The 21,688-nt window shown below is 37.7% G+C and overlaps 1 protein-coding gene across 1 annotated transcript in view; it reads left to right on the top strand.

Moving 5' to 3' along the window:
• Nucleotides 1-23: 23 nt before the first annotated feature.
• The window catches only part of COPA (COPI coat complex subunit alpha), a 46,430-nt gene continuing 24,765 nt past the window's right edge, over nt 24-21,688 (top strand). The window contains exons 1-8 of the mRNA XM_081120836.1: nt 24-240; nt 3,710-3,823; nt 4,024-4,097; nt 7,685-7,765; nt 8,103-8,179; nt 8,909-9,018; nt 14,124-14,233; nt 15,677-15,776. Of these exons, the coding sequence (XP_080976962.1) occupies nt 201-240; nt 3,710-3,823; nt 4,024-4,097; nt 7,685-7,765; nt 8,103-8,179; nt 8,909-9,018; nt 14,124-14,233; nt 15,677-15,776 (706 nt within the window). The 5' untranslated portion in view covers nt 24-200. The remainder of the gene's footprint in view (nt 241-3,709; nt 3,824-4,023; nt 4,098-7,684; nt 7,766-8,102; nt 8,180-8,908; nt 9,019-14,123; nt 14,234-15,676; nt 15,777-21,688) is intronic.

A 21,688-nucleotide genomic window follows, 5' to 3' on the forward strand; every position in this document is an offset into this window, starting at 1 on the left:
GAGCGGAAGTTTCGTTCCTCCGGGTCCGGCGGTGGCCTCTCTAGGCCCAGTCTGGCTCCGTCTCGGTAGCCCGGAGTTCCAGGGACCGGAAGTTCCTGTTGGGGGCAGCTTCCGGGAGCCGCGGCTGACGTGGAGGCAACTGCAGGGCAGCGGGGAGTGGCGGGGCTCGGCTGAGGACGTCGGAGCCGCAGGCCTGCAGGATGCTAACCAAATTCGAGACCAAAAGCGCGCGGGTCAAAGGTAGTAGAGTCGAAGAGGGGGAGCGCGGGGGCTGTCCGGGGTGGCGCTGTCACGGGGGAAGAGGGTAGACGTTTCTGCCGAATCGGCCTCCGATACGAACCCAGAGGAAGGTAGGCCAGAGGGAGGTTCGCCCTGGCGGACGGTTCTCCAGCCCGCTCTTCTCTAGCTTGTCCTTGCGGTTCGTGGTCCCCACACTTCAGGAGGTCCCTTAGGCCCGTTCCCTGTTCGTTTCCTTCCCCTCCTCACCTGGGGCTGTGTTCAGCTCCCAAAGGCCCTGTACCTGTTGACTTTTTGATGACCGTGTTGCAGAGAGTGTCCCGGGAAATTGAGTCTCGACCTCTGCCATTGGTATACAAGGCAGTACCTTTTTCGGAGATGAGCAGGGCTACCTCACTTGAGGCCTGAGCTGCAGCAGATCAACATCGAGTGCCTCCACTGGCTTTCATTTCCTGCCTGGAAACAGGACATAAAGGCCTGTGACCCCAGTAAAGTTGGACTTTTAAAAGGTCGCCAGATAAACAATGAATGCATTTTTTGTATTGTTCGTAGTTTATCTGAAATTCAAATTTAACTGGACATCTTTATATTCTAAATATGTCAAACCTAGAGTTTGAGTATCAGTGGATGGGGTGGAGGGCAGATGAATGAAATTCTAGCAGTAGTCTCGTAGAGTGTTAAAATGGGAAAGGCAGAGAAATAAGGTCTTCTGAAAGTTGGGAAAAAATATGTACCTTGAATATTTAGTGGTTAGGAACTTGGCCTTTGGGGTCAGATGGGCTTGCTTTGGAATACCAAAACATCCATTACCTTGGGCGATTTACTTAACATTTTCTAACTCTCTGTTTCCTCATCTGTAAAATGTGAATAATTAACATTTTCTTATAGAGAGAATTAAAATGAGAAAGTATATGAAAGGTGCCCATTGCAGTGCCTGTCATAGATAGACTCAGGCTAAAAAACTAGAGGCCATTTTTAATGTGAGAATAGATTCTGAGCAGTTTCTAAATCTTGTGGGAATGTGATCATGACGAGTACCATTAAGAATTCCTGGATAACCTAGCCGGCGTGGCTCAGTGATTGAGCATTGACCTATGATCCAGGAGATCTCCGTTCGATTCCCAGTCAGGGCACATGCCCGGGTTGTGGGCTCCATCCCCAGTGGGGGCTCTCTCATCACTGATGTTTTATCCCTCTCTCTCCCCCCTCCCTTCCTCTCTCTGAAATCAATAAAGATATATTTAAAAAAAATTCCAGCATGGTTGAAATGGGTCTTTATAATCCTTGTATTTTCTGTTCTCCTCATTTTTTATTGGGCAGTAGAGAAGGAAAGTGGGGGGAAAAGGTGTCACAATATTTGAGAGTTAATATCCATTAATGATTGTTCCTATGTATCATAAAGGAAAAAAGTGAAGAATAGACAGTTTTGAAGAAGAAATGTTCAGCCTGGCCAGTGTCGTGCAACAGTTGAGCACTGACCTGTGATCTAGGAGATTGGATTCGATTCCTGGTCAGGGCACATGCCCGGGTTTTAGTCTTGATCCCCAGTAGGGTGCATGCAGGAGGCAGCTGATCAATGACTCTCTCATCATTGATGTTTCTGTCTCTCTCCCTCTCTCTGAAATCAATAAAGATATATTTTTTAAAAAGAAATGTTCAGCAAATAAATGAAAATATGCACCTCATTGTACACCTAAAACTAATACAAAACAGTATTGAATATAAACTAATTTTAAAAACAGGGAGAAAATTAAATCTTGATAAAATTTTTAAAAAGAAAATATATACCTCACCAGTAATGAAAGAAGTGTAAAAAAGAAAAAGAAGGTGAGAATACCTTTATTTTTTGGTCTTGGGTAAGTAAAATAAAACAAGTAACTGATAACACCCCATGTTGGTTAACGTGTGTAAAATGGATATCTTTAAAAAATGACTGTATATTTTTTTATTTTTTTAATCCTCACCTGAGGATATTTTTTCCATTGCTTTTCAGAGAGAGTGGAAGGGGGGGAGAGAGAGAAAGAGAAACATTGATGTGAGAGAAACACATCAATTGGTTGCCTCCCACACTCATGCCAACCAGGACTGGGGATCGAGCCTGCAACTGAGGTAGGTGCCCCTGGCTGGAATTGAACCCAAGACCCTTCAGTCCACAGGCTGACGCTCTAACCACTGAGCAAAGCCAGCTAGGACATGACTGTATATTTATACAGTCTTTTTGCAGTCAAATAGTATCTACCAAAACTTTAAATGCACAGCACATACCCTCCTGTTCTGAGCAATCCCACTTCCGGGTCCTTAGCCTAGAGCAGTAATAATGCAAATAGGCTATACGTGTAGAAATTTCTCAATTTGGCCCTGTTTTCTGATAGACAAAAGTGTGAGGGGAAAACTTTAATGCCCATCATTAGAATAATATTAAGTTGATGCATTTGTACCTTGCAGTTAAAATGAGGTTTTGTTTCTATGTATTTAAATGTAGTGAGATCCATGATGTGTAGTTAAATAATAAGTTTGCAGGAGAACATTGGTATCTTCATTTTCAGAAAGTGATACGGTCTTCATTAAAAATTTGAAAGGATACACTCCAAACTGTTAGCAGTTGTTACTTCCTTAAACTTCCATTTCCAGTCATGATGGAGTAATAGAGACCAGGTTTACCTTCCCACCTTAAACAGCTACACAACTGAACAAAATGTGTAAAACAAAGGATTTCAGACATTGGATGACAGGCACTGCAGGAGAGTGATTCTTGAGAGAAGGGAAATAAACAAGATGAGTCTTTCGATTGTTTTTAGTTTACTACCTGGAGAGAGTTCCAGGCTGCAATAGAGAGAGGGGGAAGAGCTTTGTGCTCTCACTGAGGAGGACAGAGTTTAGAGCTCAGGGAAGCCAAAACAGCTAGAATTTGCTGGGCAGAACACTGGAGAAGGGAAAGTGCTCAGAGAACATGAGTTCTGCAGGGAATCCTGTCAGGCCTTGAGTACTAATGCATGTGAGGAAAGGACCCAAAGCCTGGAAAAGAACCACTGGAGAAAAGGCAGAACACTTCCCGGAGCTCACACAGGGCTGGAAATAGTTTGTGTTCTACTAGCCAAGACAGAAAGACTTAATGCTACAAGACATCATAGAAAGACCTCCAAAGGGTATCGCCTTAACAGTCATGCCAAATTAGACCTGCACTAAAGTCTGCTGTGGATTTATGCTAATAAAACTTAAAAGCAAGCTTTGAAAGGATTAACTGATTCCAAGGAACTTAATTACATCCTAAAGCAAAGCCCAACAATATTTAAAGCAATATAACAAAAATCACTCACCTTATAACAAATTCACAGTGTCTAGCATCCAGTGAAAGGATAAATGAAGCTAGAATTAACCTAAGCTGGTCCTTTTTCGTATCAGAATTGACAGGAGGTGGTGTTGTGGGGCTTGGTTAGCTAATTGAATCATCCTCTGGTGTTTTTCCCCCCAGGGCTCAGTTTTCACCCCAAAAGACCCTGGATCCTGACCAGTTTACACAATGGGGTCATCCAGTTATGGGACTATCGGATGTGCACCCTCATTGACAAGTTTGATGAACATGATGGTAAGATAATAGTTTCTAGGAGGAAGTTAAAGATAGAAGTATTTATTGTCTTCTGGAGTAGTTTAAGCTTTGTTTGACATTAATTCCTTTAGTATTAAATAATGTGGAGGGGATAGAACTGAAAAATCCTGAATAAGAATCACCTTGGAGATTAGGAAACATAGCTCTCTTTAACATATATTGCCTACCTTCTTCTCCAGGTCCAGTCCGAGGCATTGACTTCCATAAGCAGCAGCCACTGTTTGTGTCTGGAGGAGATGACTATAAAATTAAGGTATAGCGGGTCTGTCATTACTGGATTAAAGGACGGAGGATGTGGGGTTTGGGAATTGTGGAAGGGACTAAAATGCGGCAGTACATCTTACTCATACAGAGCTCATGATTTTGACATTTTGCAGAGCACTTATTCAGCAACATTTATTGAATGCTTACTGTGTACCAGACACTTTTATTTTTTGGGAATCCAAAAATAAGTAATGGTCTCTGGTCTTAAGGAGATTTTATTCTAATAGAAGAGATAAATATATACCCAAATAACAGCTGTACAGTTTAGTGAGTAATACAATAGAGAGATAACCAAAGTGAAATAAGGGAGCGCAATTCAGGTACAAAGACAAAAAAGCATGACATAGCTGGATACATTTGAAAAACTATAGTTAGTATTGTGTGGATAAAATCTGGAGAAAAGGTGAGAGAAAGGAGTGATCTTTAATATGAAGTGATCATGGAGTTTGCATGCTCAGGAGTTTAGATGTTATACAGATAACAAGGAGCCATTAAGGCGTTTATATAGAAGGGTGATATCAGATTAACACATTTTTTAAAAAGAGTACTTCAGTGGTAGTATAAAAAAGAGGTTGGATGAATTGGGCAAGACAGGAGGCAGAGATACCAGTTAGGAGACTGTTGTATAAGTCACATGAAGATGAACAGAGTCTAAGCTTAGGCAGTAGCTTTGGAAATGGAGAGAAATATTGATGTGAACACTCAAGGAAATGAATCAGTAAATCTTTTGCATGGATTTTGGAGGGATGGTAAGGGAAAATAAATGAGATTATTTATATCAGGCTTCTAGTTTAGGTCACTGGAGCCTACCATTATCTGGGAAAGGAAAAATAAGAGGAGGTACAGTTTTCTGAAGTGAAAGAGGATGGGCTTTCATCCTTGGACATTAGGATTTCAACATATGAATTTTGGGGAGGACACAGATGAGTAATGAATACTGTTTTGGCTCTGACATGTTTGAGGTACCTAAAGAACAGTCTAGTGGAGATTATGTCTGCACTGGAGATATATTTGGGAGTTGTCATCATGAAGGAGGGAGCCAAAGCAGACGTAGTTAGAACATATCACTCAGGAGTTACTGAATGAGAAACTCATTTGAAAGGTAGAGGAATTAGAGTTAGTACAGGGAAGAATGATTTGAGAGGTTGGAGATGAACCAAGGAGGAAGAAGCAGAGGCTTCTTGGATACCAAGGAAGGACAGAATTTTGGGAAGAAGAAAGTGGTCAGAATAAGATAAACACCAAGTAACCTTTGGAGTGCTTATTTAGCAGGGCATTAGTTATCTTAGCACTTTAGCACTTTAATGTGAAGTGAGGAAGCAGAGACAGAATATAGGCCGTTTAAAGCTTAATTGTGATAAAGGCAAAAGCTGCAGCCAGAGACTTTGAACCTGTATAAAAAAACAAAACAAAATTTGCTCTCTTCCACAAAAAAGTTTTGCCAAAACAATATTTTTAAAAAGGAGTTATTGTCCACTTATGTGAAATGTCCAGAACAGGAAAAAATTATAAAGCAGAAAGTAGATTAGTGGTTGTCTAGGGTTGGGAAGAAATGAGGAGTGACTGCTAATGAGTATAGTTGTCTTTTGGAGATGATAAGTTGTTCTAAAATTGATCATGGTGATGGTTGCATAACTGTGAATGTACTAAAAACCATTGAATTCTATACTTTAAATGGGTGGATTGTATGGGATTTGAACTATATCTCAATAAAGCTGTTATGAAGTAAAGGAATTGTCTTAGCTAGCTGGTGGTTTTAATTTCTGTTTCTCTGATGAAAGGGGGATTATCTAGAAAAGTCATGTCTGTGGATCATTTTAGTGTTTGCTATATCCAGATTTGCAAAGAGTAAGATAGGAAGCTCAGCAAATGGTCAGAGTCTACAAATCCTATAGGTCTTTAAGGATTTAGAGTTCTGGAGTTTAATAGAGGATTATCAAGGAGCCAAAACAGTTTGAAGCTAGATGTATGAAAGTTTAAAACACTGAACTTTGTAAAAGATAAAAGTCTAATTACAGAGTAGTATTTGTGGTATGACCTAGTTTTTTTGTGAAACTCCAACTCTGTTGTATACATTTGTATTTTATTTATAGCTGTTTAAACAGATGAAGTGGTAGGTATTAGGATACTTTCACTTTTCTCAATTCTACACATACCTGTTAAGCACCTACTAAGTGTTAGTCACTGTATTATGTGCTAGAGGTATAGTGTTGAGCATAATAGACAAGAACCCTGCCTTTAGGGAGTTTATATTCTTTTTTGAAAAAATATGGAAGAGAGAAGGGGAGAGAAACATCTATCAGTTGCCTCCTGTACACACTCCGACCAGGGACCAAACCCACAACCTGGGCATGTACCCTGACTAGGAATCAAACTACTGACCTTTCAGTGCATAGATGACTCAACCAACTGAGCCACACTGGCCAGGGCTGGAGCTTATATTCTTGTTTGGACAATCATCCTGCTTTGGGGTTGTTTGAATTTTATAATTTACCAAAAAATATATATACACATTTTTTTAAATTTTAAGTTAAAAGAAAAAATAGTAACAGTCTGGCCCAGAGAGATTATAAACAAGTGTTAAATGTTAAAAAAGAGACTGGCCGACATGGTTCAGCAGTTGAGCATCAACCTAGGATCCAGGAGGTCACAGTTCGATTCCCAGTCAGGGCACATGCCCGGGTTGCAGGCTCAATCCCCAGCAGGGGGTGTGCAGGAGGTAGCCAATCAATGACTCTCATCATTGATGTTTCTGTCTCTCTCTCTAACTCTTCCTTCCTCTTTCTGAAATCAATAAAGACATATGTTTTTTTAAATACTGCTTAAAAAAAAGAGAAAAAAAAGCATCTGACCTCTCTCATTTTTGTACTTTTTTTGGGTAGGAAGCATGAGCTGCCTTACATTTATGGTCCTGATTTTAATGTATTCTTCAGTTGTGCCTATTGATGCCTGGTACTTTAGTAGTTCAATCAACTTTATATCTGAATATGATGTTTTTCTGCTTTGTTCTGCCTAACTGAGCAATGTGATATTTTTCCCTAGTAATGAGTTAAAGTCTGTTTGCATGGTAGATGAGTATAGATCATGAGTGTATTGGCATCATTTGCCACCAAGTTAAGAGTCTAAAAGAAGATGATGCCATATGTTGTATTAATGTTTCCTTTGGAGGCATGGTATTTGTCCTACCCTTTTTTTTTTAACCCTGAGTTAAGATGATCAACAAAGCACTGGGATCTGTATTAAAGCTGAGAACAATTATGCAGTAGAAAGAAGAGCTTCAAGTTAAGCCTGAATAAGCATCTTGTCTCATGTTATTAAATAGAGATTGTTTCTCCCTCAAAAAAGGAAAAACATTTTTCATAGTTTTAACTTTAGGTTCTCCCTAGCCTTTTTTTTTCTTCCTCACATGTTATTTGGTCTTTTCCCCTCCAACTTTAAACAAGACTCCCTATCAGAGTTCCCACCTATTTAGAAGTGCCCAAATACAAATCCAAACTTGTTTATTGAGAAACCCAAGCCTTTTAAATGCTCAAGACCCTCAGGACCTATTCTTTTGCTGTATTTCTCTCTTTGCAGGTTTGGAATTACAAGCTCCGGCGCTGTCTCTTCACATTGCTAGGGCACTTAGACTACATACGTACCACATTCTTTCATCATGTAAGTAGCCATGGCGCCTCTGGTTTTAGAACATTCTTCAGTTTCCCTGTAGGAATCATCTTTTTGTTCCTCAAGAACCCATACATTTATAAAAGAATTATGTTATTGGAGTGACTCTTTTAGGATCTCTGTGGTATTGACCTTTCTGCTTTGTTTTCCTTCTGTAAAAGAAAGCACTCAGGGTTATATTGAATTAAATTAGAAGCAGCATTCCCTTTACTAATATAGTCGAGACATTAGACAATGGAATGTTCCCTCGAAAGAGAGAAGTGGCTACAAGAGCCTGAAAGAGCACGTTCGTTTAATGTTCAAGCCCTTTATCTGGAATATCTTTCAGGAATATCCTTGGATTCTGAGTGCCTCAGATGATCAGACCATCCGAGTGTGGAACTGGCAGTCTAGAACCTGTGTCTGGTAAAGCAGGAAACAGAGGGCTCAAAAAGTGTCTTTATTCTTCCTAGTGTTTTATAATCAACTTCTCTTCAGAATAATCATCTCCCTCTCTAATGGACAGTGTCTGCTGATTAATTACTGATTGTATTTGTAAGATGCTTTTACATACAGAATGATAAATAAAGAGGCAATCTTGTAAGTAATGTATAAATATGGATTTTCTGAACATTTCTTACCAGAGAAAGGAGGTAATATAGCTAGGCTTTTAGAACAAAACTTTTAGCTGGTTTTCAGTTCTGTTTTTGTGAAACCTGAGTCAAGGTCTAGACCTCTGTCGTGCTTTGTGTTTGGCCTTGAGCTTTCCATGAAGATAGATGAAAGGACCATTTTAAATGATGCCCCTTAAGAGGGATGGATATTCCACTAAAATTTAACAGATATTTTCCATTATGAATTACTAAGATTTCATTTATTTTGATATTTTAATATGTCTTTAAGAGGAGAACTGTGCCACCTCAGTTCTCCTGGAATCGGTAATATTAAATACTAACGGACTAGAGGTAAGAAGAGAGCTATTGTTAAAACAGCAGACCTTCTTATTATTAGTTCAGAATTGTTAGGATGACTAGTCTTTGCCTTGAAAAAAGTATAATTGAACTTTTGTTGAACGTGGAGAATGGTATTTAACATGTAGAAGTCTAGTGATTCCTGCTTCTAATTTGATACTGTCTTTTTTTCTTCTTCTTACAGTGTTTTAACGGGGCACAACCATTATGTAATGTGTGCTCAGTTCCACCCCTCAGAAGACCTGGTTGTATCAGCCAGCCTAGACCAGACTGTGCGTGTTTGGGATATTTCTGGTGAGCTGCCCAAGTTCAGAGGAAAACCTATTCATATCTGGTGCAAAACTGCAATTGCTTAAAATAGTGAGGATAGTTGGCTTGAACAGGAAAATTTAGAATATTCTCTTCTTGTATAATAGCATCTTTGTTTCTGAGGATATTAAATCTGTTTTCATGGTTCTTCATGTTAGAAGTATTTCCTAAGAAAAGTGTTTGCTCTAGAAAATTTATTTAATTTGAAGAAATTTGTACTTTTTAGTTAGATCAGTTTTAGTTAAAATTTATATACCATTGGCAGTATTTGATTATGAATCAAGTTTTACACTAAAATTTAAAAAAAAAAATCTTTGACAAAAACAAATTTGGGGAATAATTAGTACAGGGAAACAACTCTTGGATACTGTAGCCTCATTTAGAAATTGGAAAATCTTTTATATTTCTTCTAGAGTAAGGAGCATGGGGAGGTGGAACAGGAGATAGGACAGTTGGGCCCTCTTCAGCTAGGGCTTTTCCCATTGCAGTTTTTTGTCAGACTGGCTAGGTGTTTTGAAGTACATGCATATGTTACCAGCCATGCCAACAGGAGTTAGGTACAGGCACTGTGAACCTGTGCTCTCTTCTCACTGATAGTGGCTTTTCGTGGGTTTTCACCATGTACACATTCAAAGCACCCTCTCTGTCTCAGGAAATAGGAGCCTAATGGGGTTAGATCCTAGCTTATGCTGTTCCAGCTGATCCAGGGTTATTTATTTATTTATTTATTTATTTTAAATATATCTTTATTGATTTCGGAGAGAGGAAGGGAGAGGGAGAGAGAGTTGAAACATCAATGATGAGTCATTGACCGGCTGCCTCCTGCACGCCCCCTGCTGGGATCGATCCTGAAACCCCAGGCATGTGCCCCAACTGGGAATCACACTTCGATCTCCTGGATCCTAGGTCTATGCTCAGCCGCTGAGCCACACCCAGTTGGGGGTAGTTATTTAGAATAGTCTTTCCCAGCTGGGATTCTGTCAAAGAATTAAGGCTACTCAAATACTTTGAGTGACTGTTTTCTCAGTTCTTCTAAGAATGGTATATAGCTAATGCCAAAATAGCTAATTTGTTATATGCATAAATTGATCCTTTTGCCATTAGGATTTAATTATTTCCTTGAGCACCAGGTTGAGAAGGGCCTTATGGTGCTCTAAGAGTTTATGCCACCTGTTACTAGCACAGCAGTTTCCCTGTGGCCTAGCTAAAGCAGTTTGGGGCAGTTAGGTGAATGGGTTCTCCTTAGTGATCATGAAATGCTCAAGGCAGGAAATCCTTTTCCATTTTGTACACAAGAGAGCATTTTTGCATCAGAATTAAGGGCCTTAAATCAGAAGAGAGAGAGTATGACCTCAGTTGGGGTTGATACTTGCTCTTAAATGTGTGAAGTGCATGGATTACTGTGTAATAACATTGCAATTGCTTTCTTTAGTATCTGTGCTATTGAATATTTTGTGCTAACTGCTGTACTAATATTAATGCTCTCTTAACCATTCCTATGTGTTTTTCTCTACTCAAAACCATCCTGATTTCCAAAACCCCTTAACCAGAGTGGAAGGAGATGCTTTGGTATTAACCAAATGGAAGGAGCTTTGGGTTAGACGTTTACATCTTTCCTTTTCTAAAAATAAGTATACCCTTTTTAGCAGTTATTTTGTCTGAGTTCCAGTAAGTATGAACACAGGAAGAGGAATTATCTTTCAGGTCTTTTAGGGACTGGAGCTAATATTTCTAGGAGAGGAAACATTAGTTCTGAGTCATAAAATGAATACCCTTACATTTAGAGAACTGTTCAAAATTCTAATTTTTGTGAGTATATGAAAGGGGATACTCTAAGCCAGGTAAGCAATAAGAAAACAGATCTTTCAAGGAAAACCTGTCTTCTTGATACCTGTCCCATGAGAATTGAGCGCCATGGTGCTTAGCTTAATCTGAATCTTTTGTGTTAGCGTGGCAAAAAATATTTACAATATAGATATAGAAGATAGGTGGCTTTTTTACCTTAAGCTTCCAAGGAAACTGAAGTTACCTTAATGTGCTTACAACTTTGTGTGTCAAACCCATGCAATTCAGGCTTAATTTTTGCAATGACTATTAAAAAAATATTAATTTGCTGCTAACTTCTGTCCTCATCTGTCTCTCTCTTCTTACTACTTCCCCTGGTCCCCGTTGGGAGGTGTGCATGAAACTGGTCTATTCTGAGAGTGTCCTCTCCTCCCTCTGGATTTGAGTAGCTGCTGTAGAAATTTTCCATCTTTCTAGTCCTAGTGAATGACTTGTTGAAGGCTCAAATATTTCTTCTCTAAGTATTTTTTTTTAATCCTCACACGAGGATATTTTTTCCCCCATTGCTTTCAGAGAGAGTGGAAGGGGGAGAGCGAGAGAAAAACATTGATGTGAGAGACATCGATTGGTTGCCTCCCACATGCACCCCAACCAGGGCCAGGGATTGAACCTGAAACCGAGGTATGTACCCTTGGCTAGAATCGAACCCGGGACCCGTCAGTCCACAGGCTAAGGCTCTAACCACTGAGCAAAACTGGCTAGGGCTCTAAGTATCTTTTCACTGCCTGTCAATATTCATCTGTCTGTATTTACCCTTCCCTTTTCCTGAATCATTACAAGCAAGTCCAACAAAGGCTTCCATCCTGTCATACAGTTTTTCCTTTTAATGTGTTCGTTGAAGTTTATTGGAGGTGAAGTTCTTCACAGCTATCTGTTTTTTATATCTTTCTTTGAATCTGTTTCATACCCCAGACTCAGAAAAAGTTGACAGATCCCATTAAAGGGACAAGTGAAATAAGTGAAAGGAAGCACCCCTGTGATAAGGTATTTATGAAGCTTTGAGTGAGAGAGTGCTGCTTTTTTTTAAAGCATCGGCTTTATTTCTCTTTACCTATTGGCTAGATGCTCATCTTGGACAGGGGACAAGATAATTAAAACTGCTGTTTTTGGGGTTTGATCGGCTGCCTCCTGCACGCCCCTGACTGGGGATGGAGCTCACAACCTGGGCATGTGCCCTGACCAGGAATTGAACCCCAATCGCCTGGATCCTAGGTCGACGCTCAACTCCTGAGCCACGCCCGGCTGGGCCGCTGTGTTCTTTTAAGCACTTGCTTCTTTCATACTGATGTTAATATGCCACTCTAATAGAAGAGAGATTATGATTCTAATACAATAGAGATAAATATTATCATTAAACTTAAATGTTTGTATTTTCCTACAGATGCCAAAATTTAGGCTTAAAAGTATTTTGGCTTTATTTTCTTTATTATTATTAATATTATTATTTTATTGATTTCAGAGAGAGAGGAAGGGAGAGGGAGAGAAAAATAGAAACATCAATGATGAGAGTCATTGATTGGCTGCCTCCTGCATGCCCCCTGCTGGAGATGGAGCCTGAAACCCGGGCATGTGTCCTTACTGAGAAGCTAACTGGATCATAGGTGGATGCTCAACTGCTGAACCACACTGGCCGGGCTAGGCTTTATTTTCAATGGTAGCTTTTATTTTTCTCCCTATTATAGATATTTGGTTTTTATTTTACAAATGCCAGGTAGTTCCATTTTTCTCTTTGCCTCCCAAAATACTTCAAAAGATAGGATTTGAGTTCCAATTCTGTTATTTATAAACTGGTATAATTATTCTTGCTTGCCTGTCTCAAAAGGTTGTTATCAGGATTAAATCATAACATATGTTAGAGCACTTTGAAAACCACTGAGTTCTTTTCAAATGTAAGGCAGTAATGTTGTAATTTTGGTCTGACTATAATACAAATAGTTAACTTTTAAAGATAAGTTTTGCCATAAATGTGAGTCCTATACAAATAAGACTCTTTTTTTTCTTTTTAATAATTTTTTATTTTTCAATTACAGTTGATTTACAATATTGTATTAGTTTCAGTAATCAGACATTTATATAACTTACTAAGTGATTACCCCAATAAATCTAGTACCCATCTGATACCATACATAGTTATTACAATATTCCTGATTATATTCCTAGTGTTGTGCTTTATATCCCCATGACTATTCTATAGCTACCAATTTGTACTTCTTAGTCCCTACTTTTTTCACCCATCCCCACAACCTTCCTCCCATCTGGCAACTCAAAATGTTGTCTGTCTCTATGAGTCTGTTTCTGTTCTGCTTATTAGTTTATTTTGTTTTTTAGATTTCACATTTAAATGAAATCACATGGCATTTCCCTTCTTCTGTCTGACTTCATTTAGCACAATACCCTCTAGGTCCATCCATGTTGCTGCAGATGGCACAATTTCATTCTTTTTTATGGCTGCAAATAAGCCTCTTTTTATTCTGGTGTCTTTTTCCCATTGTTTTCAAATGATAGGCTAATTCCACCAATGAAACTTTCCTTCAGACATTTTAACGGCAAAGTACATGTATTCAGATCTGTCACCAGTCTTTTAAGCAAGAGCTTAATAAGACATGAAAGTTTGAATTACTTTGTCCCCTGCCCAAGAGGCAAGTAGAAGACATGAGTACACTTTTTGTGTAGTTTGTAGTTTTACAGTATCTGCCACCAAATAGCTATTTTATGTTTAATAGGCTAGTTTCCTTAACTCCTTTGGAACTTCCCTATGAGTTGCCTAAAAACTCCCAGTTTGAGAAACACTGAGCTATAGTCTCCCCAAATGGCTTTTCTTTGAAAATTCTTTGAGATGATGGAAGAAAAGTTGCTATAGATTTCATAGAGTTGAAAGTGGAAAAGTGGAAATTGAATGTTTACCTCGAGGACACATTTTAAGAACATATCTCTCAAGTAGACAATTCTTGAGGTGAGGTTTGTTGAAAAAGTTAGCTGTGTTAAAAGTTTGGATTGTCCTCTTGATAAGAAATTCCAGTAGTGGGTCTGTTAAGTGTTAAGGGAGCAGAAGAGAAGACAGCGAATGTACTTCAATATTTTGAACATTTTTAGAAAAAAAGAGTTAGGAGCCCTTAAGTATCTCTTCTTCAGTCTTTCTCAATTTCTTTCTCCCTTTTTTTGTACCTTTCTGTGCTTATGTTACTGTGCTCTTTTTGGTAACATTATGTTTTATATCTTTCATCCCACTCCTTACCCCTTCAAAGGCCTAAGGAAAAAAAACTTGTCTCCTGGTGCAGTGGAGTCGGATGTGAGAGGAATAACTGGGGTTGATCTGTTTGGAACTACGGATGCAGTGGTGAAGCATGTACTGGAGGTACTTACCTTTACAGCCATGGGCTGGATATGAGCTCTTTTCCAGGGAAAGTGACAGTATGTTATTCATGTGTTCATTCCTTCAACAAAGGTTTAGGCTGTGGTTATGAAATGCTAGGCACTGTTTTGAGGCACTGGAAATAGAATAGTGGGTGAGCCATCAGAAATGAAGCTTACATGCCACCTAAGGGAGATTATGTTACCTTAAAGAACAGTGGGAACAGTGAAGGGGAAAGGGGACATCTGTAATTCTTTCAACAATAAAGATAAATTTAAAAATAAATAAACATGGAGAAGTAATTTTTAAAAAAAACAGTGGGAAAAGAGGGAGAGAGCTGTCATAGGCTCCTTCACCATCCCAAAGCAGAGCCCATTCTCAAGCCCCTTGTAAGGGAGGATGGGGGGGGGGGGGTAGGGATTTAATCAGAGTTATTGAGAACCAACCATGTGTAAGTAATTTTCATGCACGGTGGAAAAGTACAAAAGCATAAGATAGAAAATAGATTTTTTAAAAATATCTAATTTAATCTTCAATTATCCATTGAAGTAGAAATTGTCCACCTCATTTTGCTGAAATAAGATTTAAAAATTGAGATTTAGAAAAATAAGCAGTTTACCAAAGTCCATGTGTATCTAGTAAATTGATTTGAACTTGGATCTGTCTGACTCCAAATCCTACGTGCTTTTCACACTGTATCTCACAAATACTGCTAATTTGAAACTGCCTTATCTATGATTATGTCACAGTACAGAGTACAACTATATAAATAGGCTATAATATATCTTCAAATCAGCAGTACTTAAACTTTGTGGTCTGAAGACCACTTTTTATACTATTAAAGCTTATTGACCCCAAAGAGTTTTTGTTAATGTAGGTTATAGCTGTTAATTTTTACCATATTTGAAATTAAAACCAAGAACTTTTAAAATATAAAATATGTAAGTATACATTGCATTAACCATTGAAGCAATCATATCACATGTCATGTAGCCTCTGGAAAACTACACTTATGAGAGAATAGTAATGAAAAGGCAAATAACGTCTTAGTGTTATTATGAAAATAGTTTTGACCTTACAGATTTCCTAAAAGGGTCTTGATGATCATCCAATTTTCCAACTACACTTTGAAAAATTTTTCATTAAGTTATAAAATTGGTCTGTATTCTTGAGATGCTATAGTCAGTTGAAGAAATTTATAAATAAATAGACAAGTAACAAAAAAGGTAGTATATCGCAAATGAATAGGGGAGTAGAAGAACTCCTATGAGAATTTGGGGATAATATTGGATAGATTGTCATAATAATAATCCCTTTAGTCTTTTCACATGAAGAATAAAAACCAGACATACTTCTTATAATCAGCATGGTTCATTAGTTTGCTTTGAGTAATGGACATAAAGCTGTTTTAAAAAAACCACTTCTTTCTGTGTTTTTTTTCCACAGGGTCATGATCGTGGAGTAAACTGGGCTGCCTTCCATCCCACTATGCCCCTTATTGTATCTGGGGCAGATGACCGTCAAGTGAAGATCTGGCGCATGAATGGTTAGTGAACAGTGATGGTATTACCATGATTAAAAAATTGACTGCTGGCCAGCAAGGTGAAGTAGTCAGGATTTAGTGACCCATTTTCCTATGTTAGGTGGTTTTGCTAATCCCAGGAGAATAAAAATTTCCTCATTTCCTGTTTTCTTGCGATGGTATCCTGAGTTTGAGGAGTATGAACACAGTGAAAAATAGGAGTTTACTCATTCAACAAATGCTTATTTTATTTATTTTTAAATTAAATTTATTGATATGACATTGGTTAATAAGATTATATAGGTTTCAAGTGTAGATTTCTCTGATATGTTATCTGTATATTGCATTGCGTGTCTACCATCCAAAATCAAATCATCTTCCGTCACCATATATTTGGCTCCCTTTGCCCTTTACTGCTCCCCCACACCCCTTCCCTCTGGGAACCACCCTACTGTTGTCTATGTCTATGAGTTTCAGTTTTATATCCCACATATGAGTGAAATCATATGGTTCTTAGTTTTTTCTGACTGTAAGATCTTACACTTAGCATGATATTTTCAAGTTCCATCCATGTTGTCACAAATGGCAATATTTCATCTTTTCTTATGCCCTAGTATTATTCCATTGTATATATGTACCACATCTTTATCCGACGATCTATCAAGGGACATGTTGGTTGTTTCTGTCTTGGCCAGTGTGAATAGTGCTGCAATGAACATAGAGATGCATGTATCTTTGGGAATAAATGCTTTCAAGTTTTTCAGGTAGACACACAGAAGAAGGATTGCTGGCTGGGTCACATGGTAACTCTATTCTTAATTTTTTGAGGAGCCGCTGTACTGTTTTCCATAGTGGCTGTGCCAGTCTGCATTCCCACCAGCAGTGAATGAAGGTTCCTTTTTCCCCACAACCTCTCCAACTCTTGTTATTGCTTGTCTTGATGAGAAGAGCCATTCTAACAGGTGTGAGGTGGTATCTCATTGTAGTTTTGATTTGCATTTCCCTAAGAGCTAGTGAAGTTGAGCATCTCTTCATGTATCTGTTAGCCATTTGTGTGTCTTTTTGGAAGAAGTGTCTGTTCAGGTCTTCTGCTCATTTTTTAACTGGATTGTTTATTTGTTTGGTGTTGAGTTATATTGGTCTTTATATATTTTGGATATTAACCACATGTCAGAGCTGTTGTTTGCAAACATCATCTCCAATTCGGTTGGTTGCCTTTTTTTTGGTTGGTTTCTTTTGCTGTACAGAAGCTTTTTAGTTTGATACAGTCCCATTTATTTATTTTTGCCTTGATTTCCCTTGCCTTTGGGGTCAAATTCATAAAGTCTTCTCTAAGACCAAGGTCCATGAGTTTAGTACCTATATTTTCTTCTGTGTAATTTATTGTTTCAGATCTTATATTTAGGTCTTAAATCCATTTTGAGTTAATTTTTGTACACGGACAAACTGTAGTCTAGTTTCCTTCTTTTGCGTGTGGCTTTCCAATTTTCCCAGCACCATTTATTGAAGAGACTTTATTTTTTCCATCATGTGTTTTTGGTTCCTTTGTCAAAAATTATTTGTCTATCCCAGCTGGCGTGTCTCAGCTGATGAGCATCCACCTATGATCCAGGAGATCATGGTTCGAGTCCCAGTCAGGGCACATGCCTGGGTTGTGGGCTCAATCCTTAGCAGGGGCGTGCAGGAGGCAGCCAATTGATGACTCTCACCATTGATATTTCTATCTCTCTCCCTCTCCCTTCCTCTCTCTGAAAGCAATAAAAATATTTTTTTAAAAATTATTTGTCCATATATATGTGGTTTTATTTCTGGGCTTTCATTTCTGTTCCATTGGTCTGAGTGTCTGTTTTTCTCCCATGCTGTTTTGGTTATCGTTGCTCTGTAGTATCATTTGAAGTCAGGTAGTATGATACCTTCAGCTTTGTTCTTTTTTCTCAGGATTGCTTTGGTTATTTGGCACCTTTTGTGGTTCCATACACTGATGACTTTTTGTTCTATTTCTTTAAAAAATGGCATTGAGATTTTGATGGGGATTGCATTAATCTGTATATTGCTTTGGGTAATATGGACATTTTAACTATGTTGATTCTTCCAATCCAGAAAAACAGAATATCTTACCATTTCCTTGTGTCTTTGTCAGTCTTTCTTAACAATGCTTTGTAGTTTTCAGTATATAGGTCCTTCACATGCCTTGTTAAGTTTATTCCTAGGTATTTTATTCCTTTGGTTGCAATTGCAAATAATTATTTTTTTTATTTCTTTTTCTGAAATTTCATTGTTAGTATATAGGAGTATAGTAGATTTTTGTACATTGATTTTGTATTCTGCAACTTTACTATATTTGTTTACTGTTTCTAATCGTTTTTAGGGTTTTCTATATAGAGAATCATGTCATCTGCAGAAAGTCACACTTTTACTTCTTCATTCCCAATTTGGATGCCTTTTATTTCTTTCTCTTGCCTGATTGCTCTGGCTAGGACTTCCAGAATTATGTTGAATAAGAGTGGTGATATTGGACATCCTTGTCTTGTTTCTGATTTTAGAGGAAAGGCTTTCAGTTTTTCACCATTGAGTAAGATATTTGCTGAAGGTTTGTCATATATGGTCTTTATTATGTTGAGGTACTTTCCTTCTGTACCCATTTTATTGAGTGTTTTAATAATAAGTGAATGTCGTATCTTATCAAATGCTTTTTCTGCATCTATTGATAAGATCACATGATTTTTACCCTTTAATGCATTGTTATATTCAGTTTGCTAGTATTGTGTTTAGGACTTTTGCATCTGTGTTCATCAGAGATACTGGCCTGTAGTTTTATTTTTTTGTCTCATCCTTGCCAGGTTTTGGTATCAGGGTTATGTTGGCCTCATAAAATGTGTTAGGAAGCATTGCCTCTTCTTCAATTTTTTGGAAGAGTTTGAGAAGGACAGTTATCAATTGTCTTCGAGTGTTTGGTAGAATTTATTAGTGAAACCATCTGATTCTAGACTTTTATTTTTGGGAAGATTTTTGATAGTTGTTTCAATTTCCTCACTTGATCAGTCTACTTAGATTTTCCAGTTCTTCATGATTCAGTATAGGAAGGTTATATCTTTCTAGGAACTTACCCATTTCTTCTAGGTTATTGAATTTGGTAGGATACAGTCTTTCATAGTATTCTAGTATGATCGTTTGTATATTTGTGATGTCTGTGGTAATTCTTTTTCATTTCTGATTTTGTTTATATGAGTCTTTTCTCTTTTCCTTAGTGAGTCTAGCCAGGGGTTTGTCAATTTTATTAATCTTTTCAAAGAATCAACTCTTGGTTGTATTAATTTTTTGTATCTTCCTTTTCTCTAGTTCATTCAGTTTTGCTGTAATTTTTATTATTTCCTTTCTTCTATTGACTTTGGGTTGCTTTTGTTCTTTTTCTAGTTCTTTAAGATGTAACATTAGGTTGTTTATTTGCAATTTCTCTTGTTTCTTGAGTTAGGCCTATAATAATATAAACTGCCCTCTTATTACTGCTTTTGCTGCATCCCAGAAGTCTTGATATATTGTATTGTCATTCTCATTTGTCTATATATACCTTTTGATCTCACCTTTTATTTCTTCTTTAACCCAGTCACTTTTTAGTAGTATGTTGTTTAATCTCCACATATTTGTGGGTTTCTTTACTTCTTTTTTGTAGTTGATTTCTAATTTCAAAGCATTGTGGTCAGAGAGTATGCTTGGTATGATTTCAGTCTTCTTAAAGTTGTTGAGGCTAGTTTTGTAAATCAACATATGGTCTGTTCTTGAGAATGTCCCATGTGCACTGGAGAAGAAATGTATAATCTGATGTTCTGGGATGAAAGGCTCTGTAAATGCCAATTATGTCCATTTGGTCTAATGTGTGATTTAAGGCCAATATTTCAGGGTTTTTTGTTTGTTTTTTATCTATCCTCACCCAAGGATATGTTGTATTGATTCTAGAGAGAGAGGAAGGAAGGGAGGGGGAGAGAGAAAAAAACATAGATGTGAGAGAAACATTGATTGGTCACCTCTTGTACAAGCCCTGACCAGGGATGGAACCTACAACCTAGGTATGTGCCCTGACCAGGAATTGAATCTACCAACATTTGGTGCATGGGACGACACTCCAACCAACTGATCCATCCAGCCAGGGCAAGGCTGATATTTCTTTATTGATTTTTTATTTGAATGATCTATGTAGAACTGTCAATGGAGTATTTAGGTCCCCTTCTATGATTTTTTTTTGTGTGTGTGTCAGTTTCTGTAGTTCTGTTAGTAGTTGCCTTATATATTTTGGTGCTCCCTGATTGGGTACATATATATTAAGAAGTGTTATGTCTTCTTGATCGAGTGTCTCCTTTATCATTATAAAATGTTTATCTTTGCCTCTGTTACCTTTGTTATCTTGAAATCTGTTTTGTCAAATATAACTATGGCCACACCTGCTTTTCTGTGGATGCCGTTTGCTTGGAGAATCATTTCCCACCCTTTTACTTTGAGTCTGACTTTGTCTTTGCAGCTTAGATGTGTCTCTTGAAGGCATATGGTTGAATTTTGTTTTCTGATCCAATCTGCTACTCTGCCTTTTTTATTGGTGAATTCAGCCCATTTACATTTAGGGTGGCTATTGATGTATGAGGATTTCCTATAGCCATTTTGTCTTTTGTTTTCTGATAGCTCTATGCCTCCATTGGTTCTTTTTCTTTGTGTGTCTGTTGTTTTTGTTCAGTGGTATTCCATTCTTTTTTCCTCTGTTTTCTCTTTTTTTAAGTTATGTGTCTCAGTTTTGGGTTTTTTGTGTGTGGTTACCATTAGGGTTATGAAAAAGAAAATTTCATATATACAATATTCCTTTTTCTTTTGAATACATGTGATCTCCATTTTTCTTTGCAAATTCAGATCTTATCCCCTCCCCTTTTATGTTTTTGTTGTCACAAATTACCCCTGTTTATGCTGTAAGTTTGTTGGTGATCTTACTCGTAGTTTTGTTACTTTTTGTTCTTTGTTTCAGGTAGAATAACCCCCTTGAGTATTTCCTGCAATACAGGTCTTCTGGTAGTAAATTCCCTCAGCTTCTGTATGTCTGGAAAAGTCTTTATTTCTTCTTCATATCTAAAGGATAACTTTGCTGGATATATCATGCATTTCTGGTAATTTCTCTCTTTCAGTCATTTGAATATTTGGTTCCACTCTCTTCTAGCTTATAGAGTGTCTGCTGTGAAGTCCGATGATAACCTAATCTGCTTTTCTTTATAGGTTACTTTCTTCTTTTCCCTGGCTGCCTTGAGGATTTTTTCTTTATCATTAATTTTTGATAGTTTTAATACAATGTGCCTTGGAGATGGCCTCTTTGTATTGAGGTGTAATAGGTGTTCTGTTTGCTTCTTGGGTTTGAGTATCTAGCTCTTTCCCTAGGTTTGGAAAGTTCTCGTCAACTATTTGTTTGAATAGGCTCTTTGTTCCCTTCTTCGTCTCTTCTGATATGCCTGTTGTTCTTATATTGCTCTTTCTGATGGAGTCGGATAGTTCTCATAGAGTTCTTTCATTTTTATTTTATTTTTATGCTCAAGTCTCTTCTTCCCTCTGCATCATGTCTGGATTTCTGCCTTCTGTATCACTTAATCTGTCCTCAGCTGTATCTCCTGTGCTCTCTGATTCATTCTTGCTCTCTTTTATCTCTAGTTCATTCTTGCTCTCTTTTATTTCTAGCTCATTCTTGCTCTCTTTTATTGAGTTGTTCATTTCCAGAATTTCTGTTTGGTTCTTTTTTAAAGTTTCAGTCTTTTTGATAAAGTACTTGTTTTGTTCACTGATTTATTTTCTGAACTCATTAATTTGCCTGTCTGTGTTTTTTTGCATCTTGTTGAGTTTTTTTCGGAACTGCAATCTTGAATTCTGTTATTGATGTCACATATTTCCATGTCTTGTTTGTTTTTTGGAGA

The sequence above is a fragment of the Miniopterus schreibersii genome (genome assembly GCF_964146895.1).
Source record: "Miniopterus schreibersii genome assembly, chromosome: 19".
Classification (NCBI taxonomy): Eukaryota; Metazoa; Chordata; class Mammalia; order Chiroptera; family Miniopteridae; genus Miniopterus; species Miniopterus schreibersii.